Consider the following 18,266-nt stretch of genomic DNA (forward strand, 5'->3'; position numbering starts at 1 on the left):
AAATTGATTGTCCTATAATAATAATAAATTATATAAAAAAAAAAAAAAAGCTCCCTTTTCCATAAAAGGCTCATTGTCATCTTCACAACTTCGTACTCCTTTTTTCCTTTGCTTCCCTGCAATTTCCTGTTCTTTTGTCTTTCTCTACCTTCGCCATTTACAGAGCTCTTTGGAATTTCTTCCTTGATAGGTTTAGATTTTTTTACTTTTCCCAAAAACTTCTTCTAGAAACTCCTATATTTCGTGGAACATCAGTTGAGTAGGAAGTAAAAACCTCCATAGTGAAGCCTGGAATTGAACTTCTTAAAATTCTTTCATAACTGGTGGAACAATTTAACAAGCCCATGGACCTTATATTGTTTAAGAGATACCCCATAAGTATCAAAGAAAGAAGGGATATTGTATCCATGGGGAGGGCCACGTGTGAATTAAAGAGGTAAAGAATGAAGTTCCAGTAATCACAAGCAAAGGGGCAATTGGAAGACTTGAGTTGTTCCCTATCCTCGCAAAAAGAACACCAGTAATGAGAAAGAACGTGATAAGGCTTTTGGAAGGAAGTCATGCCTCAAGCCATAAGTGATTTAAAAATAAATAAATAAAGTTTTTAAAAATCTTTGGACATCATTTCTAACATACAAAAATAGGTAGTTAGCAAAAATAAAAATATTAGCACAGACCTCACTTCTACATTTCAGCTTGTATATTGCCTCCCTAAATGATGAGACAAAGCTGTTGTTAATTCTTATCTGCAATATTAAAACACATAAAAAGGTAAAGCTGAAGTTTCAGGTACAAAAACAGAGAAAAGGCGATAAACTAACCTGGGCATGATGAAGGTCTGGCTCTATGTGTTTTCTAAACAATGGGAAGATGCTATCAATAAGATAATCTAATGAACAGGAATCTCCAATATCATGCCGAACTTTGGAGAGAAGGTTAAAATGAACCCCACCAACCTAATTTGCCAAAAATAAATAAATCAACTACTACTTCAACTAGCAAAAGAAGCCAAAAAAAGGCTACAGTCATGCCTGGAGCAAAGTTAGTTTTTTTTAGAAAAGCATACAAAACTTTTCATTAAGGAAATGAGAGATTAATGCTCGGAGATACAAAAGGATACAGACAAAAAAATAAATCAAATCACAACAATGATGAAGAAAAACAAGGATACTTAAAGATATGAAATTATAAAGGAGTAATGAAAGCAAGCTTGCAACAGATAATGAATCTTATATCCCAACATTTCCTTTAAGTTTGAATGTTCTTATTAAAGATTCACGTGACCAATGTGATCCATGCAACCAATAGATTGGAAACTTTTCACACACAAAAATCCTTTTTAGAAATAAAGAATATAATAACAAATTACCACTGCCACCCGAATATCTAGCAAAGAACGTAATTTTGCATGTAATGCATAGGTTCCATCAATGATTACCTACAAAAAAAAAATGCAAAGAAATCAGTCCACAAATCCACAAATCATAGAAGCTACAGTAATCACTACTTACCACCCCAGATGAAGCACTCTTTATTACTTTTGAACTGACCCGTTTCTTTAGATGAAAGTCAAAAACTGGGATCATGGTGTCTTTTCCATTTGTCAAATCCTGCAAGCCAGACATAGATAATGAGTGGAAAAGAAGGGACATTTTAAAACATTATTTTTCACTGGAAACTACTATTAAAAATTAACTCAACCAAATCAATGCTTTTGCTTTTTCGCAAGCTTTTACAAATTCAGCATGAATAGTGGAATGGAATTCAAAGTTCTGGGCAGTATAAAAAGTAAAGGTCCCTTGAAGAGCCAAGTAAAGAAGACAAAATAACCTCAAGATTCTGAACTAGAAGATCAAAGTCTATTGAATCCAAATCATTCCCCTCATCGACTCCATCTCGATAGTTTTCCATTGATATAACATTACAGCCAATTACAGATGCCACTTTCTCTGCTAAGCTTCAACAAAACCACACAGCATGATATATCAGAGCAAATAAAGGGAGGCAAGTAACTCTAACCAATGCTTCTTATCAGGAAGGAAAAGAAAAAGTACATATATGTTATACCTGGTTTTACCAGAGCCGCTTGGACCACCAATGCCAACTGTTACAAGTCCATATTTTTTCTCTCTAAGTTCTTGAATGGATTTCACTAATAGATAATATCCATGATCGAAAGACTGCATATGTCAATTTTGGAAATGATTAGCCTTATTCACAAGCTTTCTTCAGAGTGCATCACATACAGACGATTGAGCATAAATCCAAAGAACAAATCAAATGAATGTTAAATGAGCATAACTCAGCTAGTTGAAGCTCCATTTGATAACTATTTGGTTTTTGAAATAGTTCATAAATACTACTGTCATCTATTGTAGTATTTTCCTGATTGAAATTATCTACTTTTAAGGATGTTTTCAAAAGCCAAGAAAAACATAATTTTAAAATACTTTTTTCTTATTTTAAAATTTAGCTAAGAATTCAAGTGTTTAATTAGGAAAGATGAAAATTATAGTACCAAGTTATAAGAAAACAAGTCCAAATGTTATCATATTACATTTCACCTAAAAGGTTCAGGTTCAAATTTCTTCAACTCAAACAAATACAAAAAAGATAAATAATAAATAAATAAACACAACAGTTCATGTGAACGAGAAAATCAAAGCTACCAGATCACAATATGCTTTGCATGACGAAAATCATGAAGAAAAAACAGCATCAATTCAAGAATCCAATACAGCATTAAACCAGTGTACACAAACCCACACAATAAGAAGAAAAAAAAAGGGGATTCAAATTTCTATATCGAAATTTACGAAGAATACGCAACACAAAAATACAATCAATTCAGAAATCCAAATCCAATCCGCTCGAGTCAGTAACAAAAGAACCAAAAAAAACAAAACAGATTTCAGGCGATTGATTGTACATACCACATGAAGAGGCAGCGATTGAAGGATGGAGGAGGAAGAAGTGGAAGTGGAGGGTTGTTTTTGGTAGAAATCCCTGCCTTCCTGAAGAACCCGCTGAACCACCTCGTCATCCATTTTCGTACGGCGGAAAAGAAAAAGAAAAACTCCCCCGATTCTCAAATCGTCTGCAATTGCTTATACGAGGGGTTTGCGTGTTGAAGAAGCCAATCAAATTGAAGGATAGGAATGAATTCCAGATACAAGAAAGATGAGACGGACAACCGTAAAGATGAAAAAGGGATTTGGGTTCGTCATGATCTTCAAGCTTTACACCTTGCCTTGCAGTTCCGCTATTGAATCATTTCGAAGAATACGCCTACAATTCTGGGTTTTGCTTCCGCAGACATTGTCTGTATTGTATGATCAACTTTTTGTAAGCGGTAAAGCGTACAAATTTATCTCACATTTCGTACAAACTTTGCATAATAACATCGGCCTGTTTGGTGCCAATTGGTCCATTTGAAAATGAGATTTACTCCAATTCAAAAAAAAAAAGAAAAAAAGAAGTGTTTTAAGATGTCAAATTTGATTGAAATTAGGAGTGTTCCAACTCGAATAACTCATATTACCCAACTCAAAATGTAAGAGCTGATTGTGCACTACTTATGAAAGCGTGCCTTTGGGTTTGCCCCTTATGTTTATGCCTACAATGTCATTGTGCACTTGTATCCAGACACGAGGGTTAACAGATTACTGGGTGGGTCCAGTAGTGGGTCGCTTATTGAGTATACTTATATACTCATCCTTTTTCATTCATGTTTTTCAAGTAAAGGTAGAGATAAACCGGCGAATGACAAAAGCGATCTATGACCTGGCATTTGGACGAGTTATTGCTTCCACACATAGTTTTCATTTACTAGTGTCTAATTTAGGAGATGGGCATTTAAAAACCTATGAATATTCTTTGATTTCATTTATTGATTTATTTAATTGTTATTTATTTTAAAGTTGGGTCAGGGGTACCTCGAACGATATTTTCAAGATTTCTTTTTATTATTTGAGCTTTGTTTAATGAAATAAAAAAAATCTCTCTATTTAATTATTCTTCGAGAAATATGTTGTCAAGCCTATGCAAGCATAGAGTAGCGTCCTAGAAACATAATAGAAATATGGGTCTTTACAGTTGGTATCAGAGCTTAAGTTTTAGGTTCTGTAGACTGATTTACATCGTGAGTCCAAAATGTTTCTTATGGCCACAAACGGATCTCTCGTCATCACCAGGTATGTCCCTTAAGTTCTCTAGGGAACTATGTATGAAATTTTACCTGTTGTACAGTCGTTTTTTTACGGGTTTCCCTACTAGCGTTTTGTTAAAGTGTTTCATGTGATTATCAAGTATGGCACCACAAACTAGAGGAAGGGGCAGTCGAGGTAAAAATGTTATTGGGGAGCAGGACTGATGTACAAGACCCTGAGGTGCAAAGCCAAGAAATGTGGGACTCGCCGCCTCTTGACCCTTTTGGGTCAACCTGGCGAAGGGTTAGACCAAGAAGCGGGCCTCGAACTTCAACCGTGCCCCCAACAGGACCGTCTTCCTCAGAGATTCCAACAGAGTACACTACCATGGCTGCAGCAATTGAGAATGTCGTCAAACAAGCTGTAGTAGGGCAGCTAAAGGATATCGTGGCTGAGCAGTTAGCTCAGCACGCATAGTCGCAGCAGGTGCCACCCCTGGTACCACAAGTTCAGAACTAAGACAAGGCCTCGATTCAAACTGTGGCAAGCCCTTCCTTGGAGGCCGAATATCTACGGGACTTTAAGAAGTATGACCCTCCGACGTTTAATGGGTCCCTGAAAGACCCCACTAAAACAGAGTTATGGTTGTCCACTATGGAAGGGATTTTTCAGTACATGAAGTGCCCAAAATAGCATAAGTTGCAGTGACGGCCTTTGTTCTCGTTGATAATGCCAAGTGCTGGTGGCACTCAGCCGAAAGAATGATAGAAGCTAATAGGGGCCAAACAACGTAGGACAATTCAAAGAATGATTTTACGAGAAGTACTTCTCTGCTCACGTGAGGTACTGTTGGGGTTGATGCCCTAAAGTCTCGTGTCCTGTAGTTTATAAACAGTTTGTACAAACGCTTGTGTTGTTAATATATGATATTTACTTCACATCTTTATTTTGCTCAGTTGCTTGTTTTATTTGCTTTACTATAAACCAATAAACATAAAATCCCTGGTTATCTATATGTGACTCGAGCATGTATGTGGTGACATACAAGTGGATCATATTTTGAGTGATAACCAAAATGATCTGTAGTATATGGATATAGGAAGGAAACCTTATCCTAGTAATGCTACGGATGCGGTCCGCTTTGTGGAATGGTCATAAGTGTTGTGACTTATCACAAATGGTCTGATTCTGATCATTCGTGTTGGGGACATACGAGCAGGGGCATCCTATACAAAGAGTTTGCATAAGACCCAACCAAGAAGTGTTAATGTCTCGTTGTATAACACCATTCATGACAGAGACTTTACTTCACTAGGATGACCATAGGTAACATGACCTCAATCCTGAGTGAGTTGGGAACTCCTGCCATTGAGGGCGATCCTTTGATTTGTATGGGTGTGAAGTGGCTAGATCGTCGATTCAAACCTACCATTTTGGGGATTCTTCTAATTTGGGAGCTGGGAACTCAGCTACACAAGATGGAATTCACTCCTTCCTCGAAGTAGGGGTAAGTAGATAGATAACTCCCTTAAAGGCTGATTTCAGGGCTTGAACGATGTGGCGCACACCACATTCTCTTAACCCGAGAGGTGTTCACACATAGTTGGACTATGTTGTATTATTCATTAAAGGAATCAGTGATACTTAAGGAGTGAGGTGTAATTACAGGGACAAAACGGTAATTTTGCCTAGCTTGTACTTACGAGCATCTGTGAAGGGCCATCGTACTCATGATTAGTTATATCCGATGGACACGGAAATATATCTGTGGTAAGAAAAGTTCAGCTGTTGGTCTTTAGTGGAATGCCTGACAGTTAACAGATGGTGGATCTCGTGGCTAAAGAGTTTAGTCAGCTATTCACGGACCGTTGGAGCTTCGAGCCATAGGTCCATTAGGTCCCTTGGGTAGCTTGGATAAAGTCGAGAACCAGTGTTTGGGTTTATTTAAAATGTTCAAATTGACAAGAGGAAGTTCGATTATATATGATATAATTGGACTGGTTAATTATATATGATATAATTGGCTAAATGTATGAGATACATTATTTTGGAGGAAATTAGATATAAATACGATTTATATCAAGTAGAGGAGAAAATACTAAAGTAGATATGTGATATCAAACTATAGGATAAAATATAATATGATTATATTTATTAATTAATTAATTGGTTAATTATACGATAATTAAGCCAAAAATTCATGTTCGAACGTGGGTTAGTGGGGCAACGTCAGTTATTGTAACTGATGAGTTAAAATGAAAAATGTTTTCAATTTTGAGTTGTTCAATCGATCACCCAAAGAGAAAAGTGAGAATGTGCGTTGGTGAACATCTAAACGATTGCTTACATAAAACGAGAGCCTATACGATAGTCCTCTCCACCTAAACGATCGTTTAGCTCGTGCCTAAACGATCGCACGCTATTTCCTACACAATCGGATAGCTTCTCTAAATGATCATATAGTGTGCCATTTTTGCTAAACGATCGTATACCTTTTCCTAAATGATCGTTAAGTAAATCCTACACGATCCTGTAGCTTCTCCTAAACGATAAGCGAGCTATGCGATGGCATCTTTTTCCCTCCCACTTGCTTATCACCTACATGATTCGTGTTTCCTCCTTCCTCTACCAAATTCACCAAAGACCACCCTTTGGATTTTCACTCTGAGAATACCCGGGACTCTTTAATGGTGGTGTCATCCCCACGACGTTCGTGTTCACGGTTGTTCGTGCCACTGTTGTTGACGCTATGCTGGGCGTTGGTAGATCGCTTGTAGGTTTCCGCTATTTTGGAGTTCCAAAGTGTGAAGAACATCTTCAACTAGTATGGAACTCTCTCCCTTATCATTTTCTTCTTCAAAGCATGCCGTTAATTAAGATTTGTTTGCATAACTGATGGCGGGAAATTGGAAGTCAATTTTACTCGACAATCAGCTTCCCTTGGACGCGGTATGCGATGCATGTTCCTAAGATATATGTTGATAGTCATGCGTCGATGATAATGCGTTGGAATAAAAAATGTGTTAATGAATGTATGCAATGACCATGTGTCCTGCCACAAGTTTTCTTACGTTCACGCCAAGTATAACATGGATGCAAGTTTCTCGGATAATTCAAGGTCAAACACAGGGACTTGTAGCTATATGTTTGCGGTGATGTGCATACGGCGGTATAAATAAAAGAATGGAGGGGATATTGCTACTTTATTCCTACTCCTACTCCTATCTAACAGACAATGCAATGAGAATATGCATGAAAGGTAGAGATACGACAAACCTTGACATGAAATAAATGAATGGGAAAATGGATAAAATGCGGAGATGTTTTCATTGCAAAACTTAAGAGTGACCACAAGGGAACCTTAGTCAATTCAAACTAATGTGGTCATGCAACACTCATACAATAGGAAACCACCTCTCGGTGCGAATGCTACGGCTTTTAATGTTAGAACGCATGCGATGTATGTGTAGAGGTGTCTATAGGGCCTACACATAAGCCTCTACTTCTTGTCTATGTGATGATACACAAACAAGGCGACCACATATCATCATTCCTATTCCTAGGGTGCATGGTGTTGACAAATAGAGCTATCTCTAAGTCCTCATTCTTGCCTATGCATTCCAATCCACTCTCTCGAGTCTTAGATTTGGGTTTTATAGACTACTCTCTCAAGTATGTCTAAATGATGAATGATGCGCTCATAGGACAAGGTAACCGCATGAACTTGGTTGATGCAAGGTTGTTACTATCCTTAGTGAACAACACATACATTACTTAATGCGACCAATCACTTACCTTCTCGGGCAGTTGATTGTTGCTGACTTCACTCATAGACAAGCAATGCATTAGCCTATAGACAGGCATTGCAGCAGCTTCACACTAAGCAAATAAGATTACTCACATACTCACGCAACGCATACCTCTCAGTAGTTTGCTACATGCTTCATATCCCTAATCCACATGACTAAGTATGCAATAACCAAGCAATCCCACTAAGTGTTACAATGAAAGTAAAGATGCTAAGCAAGAAGATGGAGATGGAGTCGAAGGAATAGAGAAATGCATTGAAAACAGATTGTATTGATTTCTTAATTCAAAAATGTTATACAATAAAATATGAGAAAAGAAAGGAAAAGAAATGACCGGCTGGAAGCAAAGATTTGCTTCCAGCGGATGTGTGTCAAGGCTGCTGGTGGTGCCATGGATGGGCGGAGGAGCTGGCTCTCTTGAGATCTAACTCTGATCGAAGGCTCCGATCGTCACTCGGAATGGATGAAGGAGGTAAAGAACTCTCAGCCGTCTTCTCACGCGTTTGTCTAGATCGTAAGGATCCACCATAGGCGAACCTCAGACGAAAACCTTGGATAAAATGAGTTTCAGCTCATCGGCTTCTATTTATAGAGCTTGGGTCGCGACAACATTAATTGGACTGCTCTAAGTCTGACATTCGGCGTGTTAGTCCTTTTCTGAACTTCTACCGCTAACGGCGTGGTAGGTAAAATGTCAACATCAACTTTGGACTTTCTCGAGGTAGATGCGTTGATGCGTTCATTCCACCTACCTGGGTTGATCCCATTAGAATGTGTTGTTGCGTAGCTGCAATCATTCAATGGCCACATTCACTTAACACTGCAACTCTACATGATGACCGCAATCGCTTGACGAGCACAACTCCCATGCGATGGACGCATACGGCTGATTACCGCAACATCCATGCGTTGATCGATGCGTTTGCCTTTGCGATGGAGTGTTTCTTCGCATGCGATCGTCTATGCCGTGGTCCAGTTTCTGCGTTTGTGTTCATCTTCTACATTAGCTACAAAGATAGAACATTGAACGATAATTAACGCAAAATAACAGGTTAGTTGAGTTTCAACATGTTGATCAACACAAGCTCATATTCTTGTGAATTCCTATCATGATCGATGTATATTCTACCTAACAACCTTCATAATTCTAAGTAAAAGGCATAAGATGGCATGCATTTCTGCATGTCATCACACCCTCAAACTTAAAATCATGCTTGTCCTCAATCATGCGTTATACTTGAGAAATTCTAACTCACCTTCATGCTTTCCTTTGCGATGACCAGCTTCTCAGAATATAATTCACACACACCTTTGACCATCACCGCAATGCTCTCCTCCACTTAGGCTGCTTTTTCAAAAAGATCTTTTCTAAGTTAAATCCAGCAAGCCTTTGCTAAAAAACTTTTATTCATTCACCGCAATTTTGTGTTTAGCTTTTTGAGATTGCGTTCATTCAAAATACTTCAAAACTTTGAGATGGTTTATTCAAATGCGGCGTTGAACGTGGTTACACCCTTCGTTTTGGCTTACCCCTATGTGTGTCATGTAGGCATCTAACTTCGGTTGCGTTCTATATTCAACTCAACTCTTGTCTCGTTTGTTTTGGCTTGCGCCGGACAGAGGAGTTGCGTTAATGCACTGATCCTGGTGACTTGCCTTCATTTTGGCTTGCCCTCATGTGTGTCATGCGGACATCCAACTTCGAGCAAGTGCCTTTCACAGCTTAACTCTTATCAACATGAGTTTCCTCATTGCGTTGACAGTGGAGTTATTATTCCCAAAATCTCACTTCAACCTTTTTTTTAAAAAAAACAAATGATCGCAATATAATGAACGCAATTCTTCGAGACCGCTGCGACCCCCAAACTTAGAGGTTTGCAGCATTCTCTTCGCAAAGCTAAAAACAAAATTACAAGAATACGGTAATAAATATTTGAACGAAGGTTTGCACAAAATAAAACTTAATACTTTCAAAATTTGAAGAAGCTATTAAAAGTAAAGGATGCCTTGCGTTGATTAGTTAGAGAATGCGGTGAACTATACATACCATCATAGAAACATCGCAAAACAACACAATCGGTAAAGAAAGGATTTCAAAAGGATAAGGCATACAAGATAACAAGAAAATACCTTAGGTGGAACAATGCATGCGCACATGCGTTAGAATCTACGTGATTGAAGCCATGCATTGAAGGGTGAAAGGAATTCTTCCGTTGAACTACGAACCGAGGAAACTTATTGTTGCACCTACAAGAGCAAACGTACCACAACCAAGGAAGTAGCCATATATCCAAAATAACAATAAAAAAAAAAACCTATACTAAGAAAGCAAAGTAAAGATAGAGCAGAAGACATCCCTGGAAAAATAAGAGTGCTGTCACCGCAAGGAGTCTTCCATGCAGGAGATGGTTCTCGACTGCTTGGGTCAAGTTGCCCTGACCATTAGAACTTCCAGCAATTGTTGGGCACATGCGGCCGTCATGAGCTTAGAACTGCCTTCAGCTCTTTTGCGACTAATTGCCCTTCTACCTTGGGGTTAACATTGACTTTCAGATCATCGCCTACACTTCAATATTGTTTTCAACCTGGTTGCACAAGCTGCAATACTCCCAAGATAAAAAGTTTGCTCGCAGAGACACAAAACTTAACAAATATTTAGCTGCCAAGTCCCCAGAAACGACGCCAAAAACTTGATGGTGATAAATTTGAAGTCAATTTTACTCGACAACCAACTTCCCTTGGACGCGGTACGATGCATGTTCTTAAGATATGCATTGATAGTCATGCATCGATGATCCTGCGTTGGAATGAAAAATGCGTTAACGAATGTATGCAATGACCATGCGTCCTACCACAAGTTTTCTTGCATTCACACCAAGTATAACATGGACGCAAGTTTCTCGGGTAATTCAAGGTCGAACACAGGGACTTGTAGCTATATGTTTGCGGTGATGTGCATGCAGCGGTATAAATAAAAGAATGGAGGGGATGTTGCTACTTTAATCCTACTCCTACTCCTATCTAACAGACAACACAATGAGAATATGCATGAAAGGTAGAGATACGACAAACCTTGACATGAAGTAAATGAATGGGAAAATGGATAAAATGCGTAGATGTTTTCGTTGTAAAACTTAAGAGTGACCGCAAGGGAACCTTAGCCAATGCAAACTAATGTGATCATGCAACACTTATACAATAGGAAACCACCTTTCGGTGTGAATGCTACGGATTTTAATGCTAGAATGCATGCGATGTATGTGCAGAGGTGTCTATAGGGCCTACACATAAGCCTTTACTTCTTGTCTATGCGATGATACACAAACAAGGCGACCACATATCATCATTCTTATTCCTAGGGTGCATGTGATGCAGTGTTGACAAATAGAGTTTATCTCTAAGTCCCTATTCTTGCCTATTAAAGATAGATGAATACAGTAGATGAATTCGAAAATAAAAACAAATACAGAAAGAGTGTCAATGTCTTGACACAGATCTCGATCGAAGACATTGTGCTTGCCAGCGTGTGGAAGAAATGGAGTGGAAAGCTTCCCTCTTAGGCTTGCTTTCTAGGTAGAAGTGACCTTTCGCACAGAGCTTCTTCTTCGGGGATGGAAATAATTTCTTGCTCGGAGACTTACCTTTCAGTCTTGTCTCGTCGTTATCCCAGATTTTCTCTGGATTGTCACTTCAAACCAGCCTCCTTTTCATTGAATTCGATGAAGCTATTTATAGACCTTGGCTCTTTCTGTTTTATTGGTCCCGCTTTGAAAATCTAATAATTCCTGGCATGGCTTAGTTGAAATGTCCGCTCTACTCCACGATTGATTTGTCAGAATAGTACAACAGAAAAGTTGTACATATGTCAGAAGTCCCTACGAATGCGCTACTCTTCTCATTTTTGATCGATCGCTGCATGCGGTGTAATTTTTTTGATCTTTTATCGATTTCCGCATGCGGTGGAAATGCATTGATCACTTGAGTCCATGATCAATCGTCGCATGCGTTGCAATTGCGTTGTCTTTCTTTGTTCTTGAATGATTGCTACATGCTGTGATAATGCGTCGTTCTTTTTGTCCTTGAGTGATTGTCGCATCCGGTGACCTATTTCCTGCAAAACAAAGGCTTAGACATTCCATTTTTCCATCGCAATGGGGTTAGTGGGTGTGCTCACGACACTTTACAATTTTCGTATTTCTAAGTCAATTTCTATACTGTCGACGTAACTTTTCTTTCTTTTTGATGCATAATCTAAATAAAACGATATAAATAACTTGTATTTCTACAAGTTATTAGGGCTACTCCAAGGAAATGAGAGGAGGATACTTCTATGATCCAAGTTAGAATAAAGTGTTTGTTTCCACTAATGTTATCTTCTTAGAAGAAGATCACATGAGGGATCATAAGCCACGAAGTAAGCTCGTTTTACGTCTAGTCAACCGAAGGATCAAAAGCCACAAAGATCACATGAGGGATCATAAGCCACGAAGTGAGACTGAGTTGCTGAAGGTTCAACAAAAGTTGTTGAACAGACCGACAGATCAACAAGAGTTGTTGAGCTCAAGACGTCTAGTCAACCAGCTCAAGAGTTGTTGAGGTCAGGACGTCTAGTTAACTAGCTCAAGAGTTGAGACTACCTCGACGTAATGGGAGGGTTATGAACCCATCAGATCGCTACATGGGTTTGACTGAAGCCCAAAATGTCATTACGAATGATGGGATCGAGGATTTGTTGTCTTTTAAGAAAGCAATGGAGGATGTTGACAAAGATGAATGGGTTATGGCCATGAACCAAGAAATGGAGTCTATGTACTTAAATAACATCTGAGAGCTTGTTGATCCACCTGATGGGGTGAGACCTATTGGGTGTAAGTGGATCTATAAACGAAAGAGAGGTGTAGATGGAAAGGTGCAAACCTTTAAGGCTAGACTCGTGGCAAAGGTTATACCCAAGTTAAGGGAGTTGACTATGAGGAAACTTTTTCACTTGTTGTCATGCTAAAGTCTATCAGGATTCTCCAGTCTATAGCCACATTTTATGATTATGAAATATGGCAAATGGACGTCAATACTGCCTTTCTGAATGGTAATCTTGAGGAGACCATTTATATGACTCAACCAGAGGGGTTCATAGTTCCAGATCAAGAGCAAAGAGTTGCAAGCTTAATAGGTCCATTGATGGGCTAAAACAAGCATCTTGATCTTAGAACATCAGATTTGATATTGTTGTCAAGTCGTTTGGCTTTGACCAGAACGTTGATGAGCCTTGGGTTTACAAGAAGATCATCAACAGCTCAGTAGCTTTCCTGGTACTGTATGTGGATGATATCCTACTCATTGAGAATGATGTAGGATATCTGACTGACATTAAGAGTTGGTTAGCTGCCCAGTTCCAAATGAAAGATTTGGGTGAGGCACAGTATGTTCTCGAGATCCAGATCATCCGGGATCACAAGAACATATGATTAGCCCTATCTTAGGCATCGTACATTGATCAAATGTTGATCAGGTACAGGATACAGGATTCCAGGAGGGGTTTGTTACCTTTCAGGCATGGAATCGTTCTATCTAAGGATCAATGTCCTAAGACACCTCAAAAGGTTGAGGAGATGAGACGGATTCCCTATGCTTCTGCTGTAGGAAGCTTGATGTATGCAATGTTGTGTACTCGACCCGACATTTGCTATGCAATAGGGATTGTCAGTCGATATCAGTCCAATCCAAGATTTGATCACTGGACGGCGGTCAAGACGATCCTTAAGTATCTTTGGAGAATGTGGGACTACATGCTTGTGTATAAAGATAAGAATCTGATCCTTACAGGATACATGGACTCTAACTTCGAGATTCTCACAAATCGACATCGGGGGTCAGTGTTTACTCTGAATGGAGGGGTTGTAGTTTGGCGAAGCATCAAGCAAGAATGCATCACGAACTCCACTATGGAAGCAGAATACATAGCAGCTTGTGAAGCAGCTAAAGAGACTGTTTGGCTGAGGAAGTTCCTTACAGATTTGGAAGTTGTTCCAAATATGGATTTGTCTATCACTCTTTATTATGATAACAGTGGGGCTGTGGCAAATTCAAAGGAGCCTCAAAGTCATCGTCGAGGTAAGCACATAGAATGGAAATATCACCTGATTAGGGAGATTGTGCGTCGCGGTGACGTGATAGTCAAGCAGATCGCATCGAAGCACAACGTTGCTAATCCCTTTACAAAGGCCCTCACGGCTAAAGTGTTCGAGGGTCACTTGGAGAGTCTGGGTCTGAAAGACATGCGGCATCTTGTCTAGGGAAACTGGGAGATGATACTGGGGTATGCCCTAGTTTATTATATATTGTACAGTTTTATATTGTATTGTACATTAGTCTCTCGAGTCATTAGGACAAGTGGGAGATTGTTGGGATTGGTGTCCTAATTCTCTCGGAGTCTCATTGTTTTGTAAAGATACACATTGTTCAATGAATAAAATAAATGTTGTTTAATTCTAGCATTTACTCATATCTAATAAACAAAGCTCCTTGGTTATCTTATGTAAACTTAAGCATGTATATGTGATATACAAGTGGATCATGCTTAAGTGATAACCTAAATCGGTCTGTAGCATAAGGATTAAGGGGGATACCTGATCCCTACGGATACGGCTCGCTTTGTAGAGGTTTACAAGTGTTGTAAACTACTATAGATGGTAGATCCTGACCATTCGTGTGGAAACGTGGAGCAGGGGTGTCCTATGGAAAGAGTTTGTATAAGACCTGAACCACGAGATAACTAGATTGTATATAACGCCATTGATACTAGAGACTTGCATCTCACCTAAACAATCATAGGTGACATGACCTCAATCCTGAGTGTTTTGGGAACTTCTGCCTTTGAGGGCGGTTCTCTGATTAGTATGGGTGAGAGTGGCCACATTGCCAACTCAACATGCCTACCTTTTTGGGGACTTGTCTGATCTGGGAGCTGGAAACTCAATCCACAATATGGAATTCACTTCTTTCCTGAAGCAGGGATAAGTAGAGAGATTGCTCCCTTAAGGGCTGATTCCGGGGCTTGAACATAGTGGCCACAACTTCTCTTTAGAAGAGAAGACTCAGTCATAGTAGGACTATGACTTATTTTCATTAGAGGGATCAGTGGTACTTAAGGAGACAGATGTAACTACAGGGGCATAATGGTTATTGGCCCAAGTGTACTTACGAGCGATCTGTGAAGGGTTTTCACACTGCTGATTGGTTAAGATGAACACATAATATATCTATAGTAATGAGAGTTCAGTTGTCGGTCTTTAGTGGAGTGCCTAGCAGTTAACGGATGGTAGATCCCGTGACTAAAGAGTTTAGTTAGTTATTCACATACCGTTGGAGCTTCGGAGCTATAGGTCCATGAGGTCCCCTTAGTAGCTTGGATTATGTTAAGGATCAATTCTTGGTGTTGATTTGAAATGTTCAAATTGACAAGAGGTATTTTGATTATATATGATATAATAGGTATGATGTATAAGATACATCTAGTGAAGGATTGATATAAATGAAATTTATATTAAGTACCATGGAATAGAAAAAGGACTATGGTTTATATGTCTCATGAGATGAAATATTAAAACTATAGGCTATAAATATAGTATGATAAGTTGGTTATCATTTATATTTATAATAATATTAATTATCGGATAATTAATACTTTTTCTTTTAAATAGCCAAAGTAGTGGGTGGTTATTAGATCATGGTAACCGTGAGTTTAAAAGGAAAATGGTTTTTCTATTTTGAAATGAATTTTTACAAAGAGTTTGAAAAGGAATTTGAGTTTTCTCTCCGCGAAAAGAAACTCGCGAAGTCGTCAAGTAATTTCAGATTTACTAAACGACGGCTGAGCAAGCTAAACGATCATGCAATATTTACTAAATGATCGCATAGCTTTACTAGACGATTGCTGGCCCAAGGTAAACGATCATGTAGAGTCTATACGCGACAGACCGAGCTAAACGATCACATAGCTTTTGCTAAACGATTGCATAGCTTTTGCTAAACAATCACATAGCTTTATCTAAACGATTTGGCATCGATCTATATGATAGGCCTCCGCCATCTCCCACTTGCCTAGTCGTGTACGCGATCGTTGTTTCCTCCATTCGTCTGCCTCATACCAAGTTCGAACAGAGCCCACCCTCTGGATTCTCACACCGAGAATACCAACATCGCCTTGTTGGTGGTGTCAGACTCAACTCGACACCGTCGAGGTTTTCTAGAGGTCATTCATGGTGTTTTGGAGGAGTCCGTTCATGTTGCGGAGGAGTTCGTGACCAAGGATATCGTTGAGGACGAGCACGAAGTGTTCATGCGATGTTGCGGTTGTGTAGATCGAGTGCTTGTGGTTGCTGTTGTTCAATCAGGGTCACGCATCAAAGCGTGGAGACGCATTTGTAAATTGTGTAGAGTTTTCCCTTACTGCGTTTGTAGATATTCATGCTATAATTTCTCTGTATGAATTTTATAACCGTTGTTTGAAGTCGACTGTAAATATATGTTCATTCATGATTATAATTTGGAATAATCTTGTTCCATTGCTCATGGAAATCTTAGTTCTGATTTCCTTCAGAGAGTTATAAAACACTCTGAAATTAAAGAAGAAAGTAGTTAATCAGCTAGAAAAAAGTTTCTGCTTCATTCATCTTCTTCCTCTTGAAACCCACAAAACACCTTCAACAAATTCACTCAAATCTGAGTTCCACCACTCAAATTCAAGGCTGAGAATAGTAAAAAAATCTCTTGGTGTTTCACGATTGATTTGAACCTGAATTGGAGTGAAGAACAACTTGAAATTTGAAGAATTCGTCAAGAGGTATGTAACATGAAACCCACTTGTGTTTTTCTGAAAATGCATGCTTTAAAACTCAAATTAAATGTAATTGGAGTGCTTATTGATTTTTTTTGCGTCCATTGCATGCTTATGTATCCTATTATAAATATAATCACTGGAAAGGCTTTTTCATCTCCAAGAAAGACATATTTGAGGTGTGAAGGGAGAGCCTTAAGCTCGATCCCATGTACCTGAGATTCAACAACATCATTATTAGAAGATTTATCATTTGAATCCTATTCATTAGAAGTAAACAAAGAATCAACCAAAGAGTCGTCGTCGTCATCAAGATCAATAGATGAGCTAACCAAACAATCCAAATTTTCATCTATATTCAATAAAAATTCATAAAAAATATCACATGTGTCTATAGAGCAAAAGGATAATTATTCCTCTGGAAATTTCATAGCATCATATATATTGAAAGATTTTACTTCTCCATCAAATTCTACCGACAAAGACCCTTTATCTACGCCTATCCTTGTTTTTGCAGTTTTCGTGAAGGGTCTACCAAGTAGAATATTAGAAGAGGAAGTAGAGTAAGGTTCATCCATTTTTAGAATGTAACAATTAACAAGAAAGATTAATTCTCTGACTCTCAACAAAACATCTTCAATAATGCCTAAGGGTTGAATATATGACCTATCCACTAGTCGTATGCAAACATTCATTTTTTTAGGCCATTCAATTTTAGATCTTCATTGACATGAAAGGGCATTACATTTATTGATGCACCTAAGTCTAGCATGGCATGAGTAATGATTCTATCTCCTATTTTGCATGGTAAGGTAAACATTCTTGGATCTCTACATTTTTTAGGCATATCTTTTTTAAGCAAAGTAGAGACATTCTTGCTAACAGTTATTCTCTCCTCTTCCTTCCCATTTCTTTTCTTAGTACACAAGTTTTTTATAAATTTAGCATAGCTAGGTATTTGTTGAATAACATTAAGCAAAGGGATATTAAATTTTACCTTTTTTAACATCTCAATTATCTCATGGTCAACATCTTCTACCTTAGGCCTTGCTAGTTTACTAGGGAATGGTGCCTTGGGTACATACGGTTCTACCTTATGGGGAGAATAATCACATACCTCGAGAAAAATAGCAGTCTCTTTTGGCTCACTTACCTTGCTCTCTTGTTCTTTCATTACCTTTTCTTGCCTCTTTGGAGGAGATTGAACCGGGGTTGCATCTTGAAAGGAGGAGGGGATTTCCTTACTACTTCTTAGAGTGATCGTGCTTACGTTTGCATGCTTCAGTTGAGCGGAAAGCTTTCTAGAAGATTTACTCTCAAGCTTGCTGACCACAGTTGTAAGTTGTGTGATTTAAAGGCCCAAGTTTGTTAAGCCTTGTCTAGTCTCTTGTTGAAAGGATTTAGTGTCTTGTTGAAGTTGCTTGGTTTCTTGATGAAGTTGAATGTTATCCTTTTACAAATTGTGAAATTCCT

At 38.7% G+C, this 18,266-nt stretch overlaps 1 protein-coding gene across 4 annotated transcripts in view; it reads right to left on the reverse strand.

Annotated features, from left to right (window-relative positions):
* Positions 1–3,367, reverse strand: part of LOC120081560 (uridine-cytidine kinase C) — a 33,505-nt gene extending 30,138 nt beyond the window's left edge. Inside the window, exons 1-7 of one of the 4 annotated variants that reach the window (XM_039036549.1) lie at positions 2,934–3,367; positions 2,068–2,180; positions 1,831–1,957; positions 1,512–1,610; positions 1,370–1,438; positions 822–956; positions 678–746 (exon numbers count right to left, since the gene is read on the reverse strand). In XM_039036549.1, coding sequence (XP_038892477.1) covers positions 678–746; positions 822–956; positions 1,370–1,438; positions 1,512–1,610; positions 1,831–1,957; positions 2,068–2,180; positions 2,934–3,047 — 726 coding nt within the window. In that variant the 5' untranslated portion in view covers positions 3,048–3,367. Of the gene's footprint in view, positions 1–677; positions 747–821; positions 957–1,369; positions 1,439–1,511; positions 1,611–1,830; positions 1,958–2,067; positions 2,181–2,933 lie in introns of those variants that run through there. The other 3 variants (XM_039036550.1, XM_039036551.1, XM_039036552.1) reach the window with 3 other exon arrangements.
* Positions 3,368–18,266: the final 14,899 nt, after the last annotated feature.

Source organism: Benincasa hispida, chromosome 7 (genome assembly GCF_009727055.1).
Source record: "Benincasa hispida cultivar B227 chromosome 7, ASM972705v1, whole genome shotgun sequence".
In the NCBI taxonomy this organism is placed as follows: Eukaryota; Viridiplantae; Streptophyta; class Magnoliopsida; order Cucurbitales; family Cucurbitaceae; genus Benincasa; species Benincasa hispida.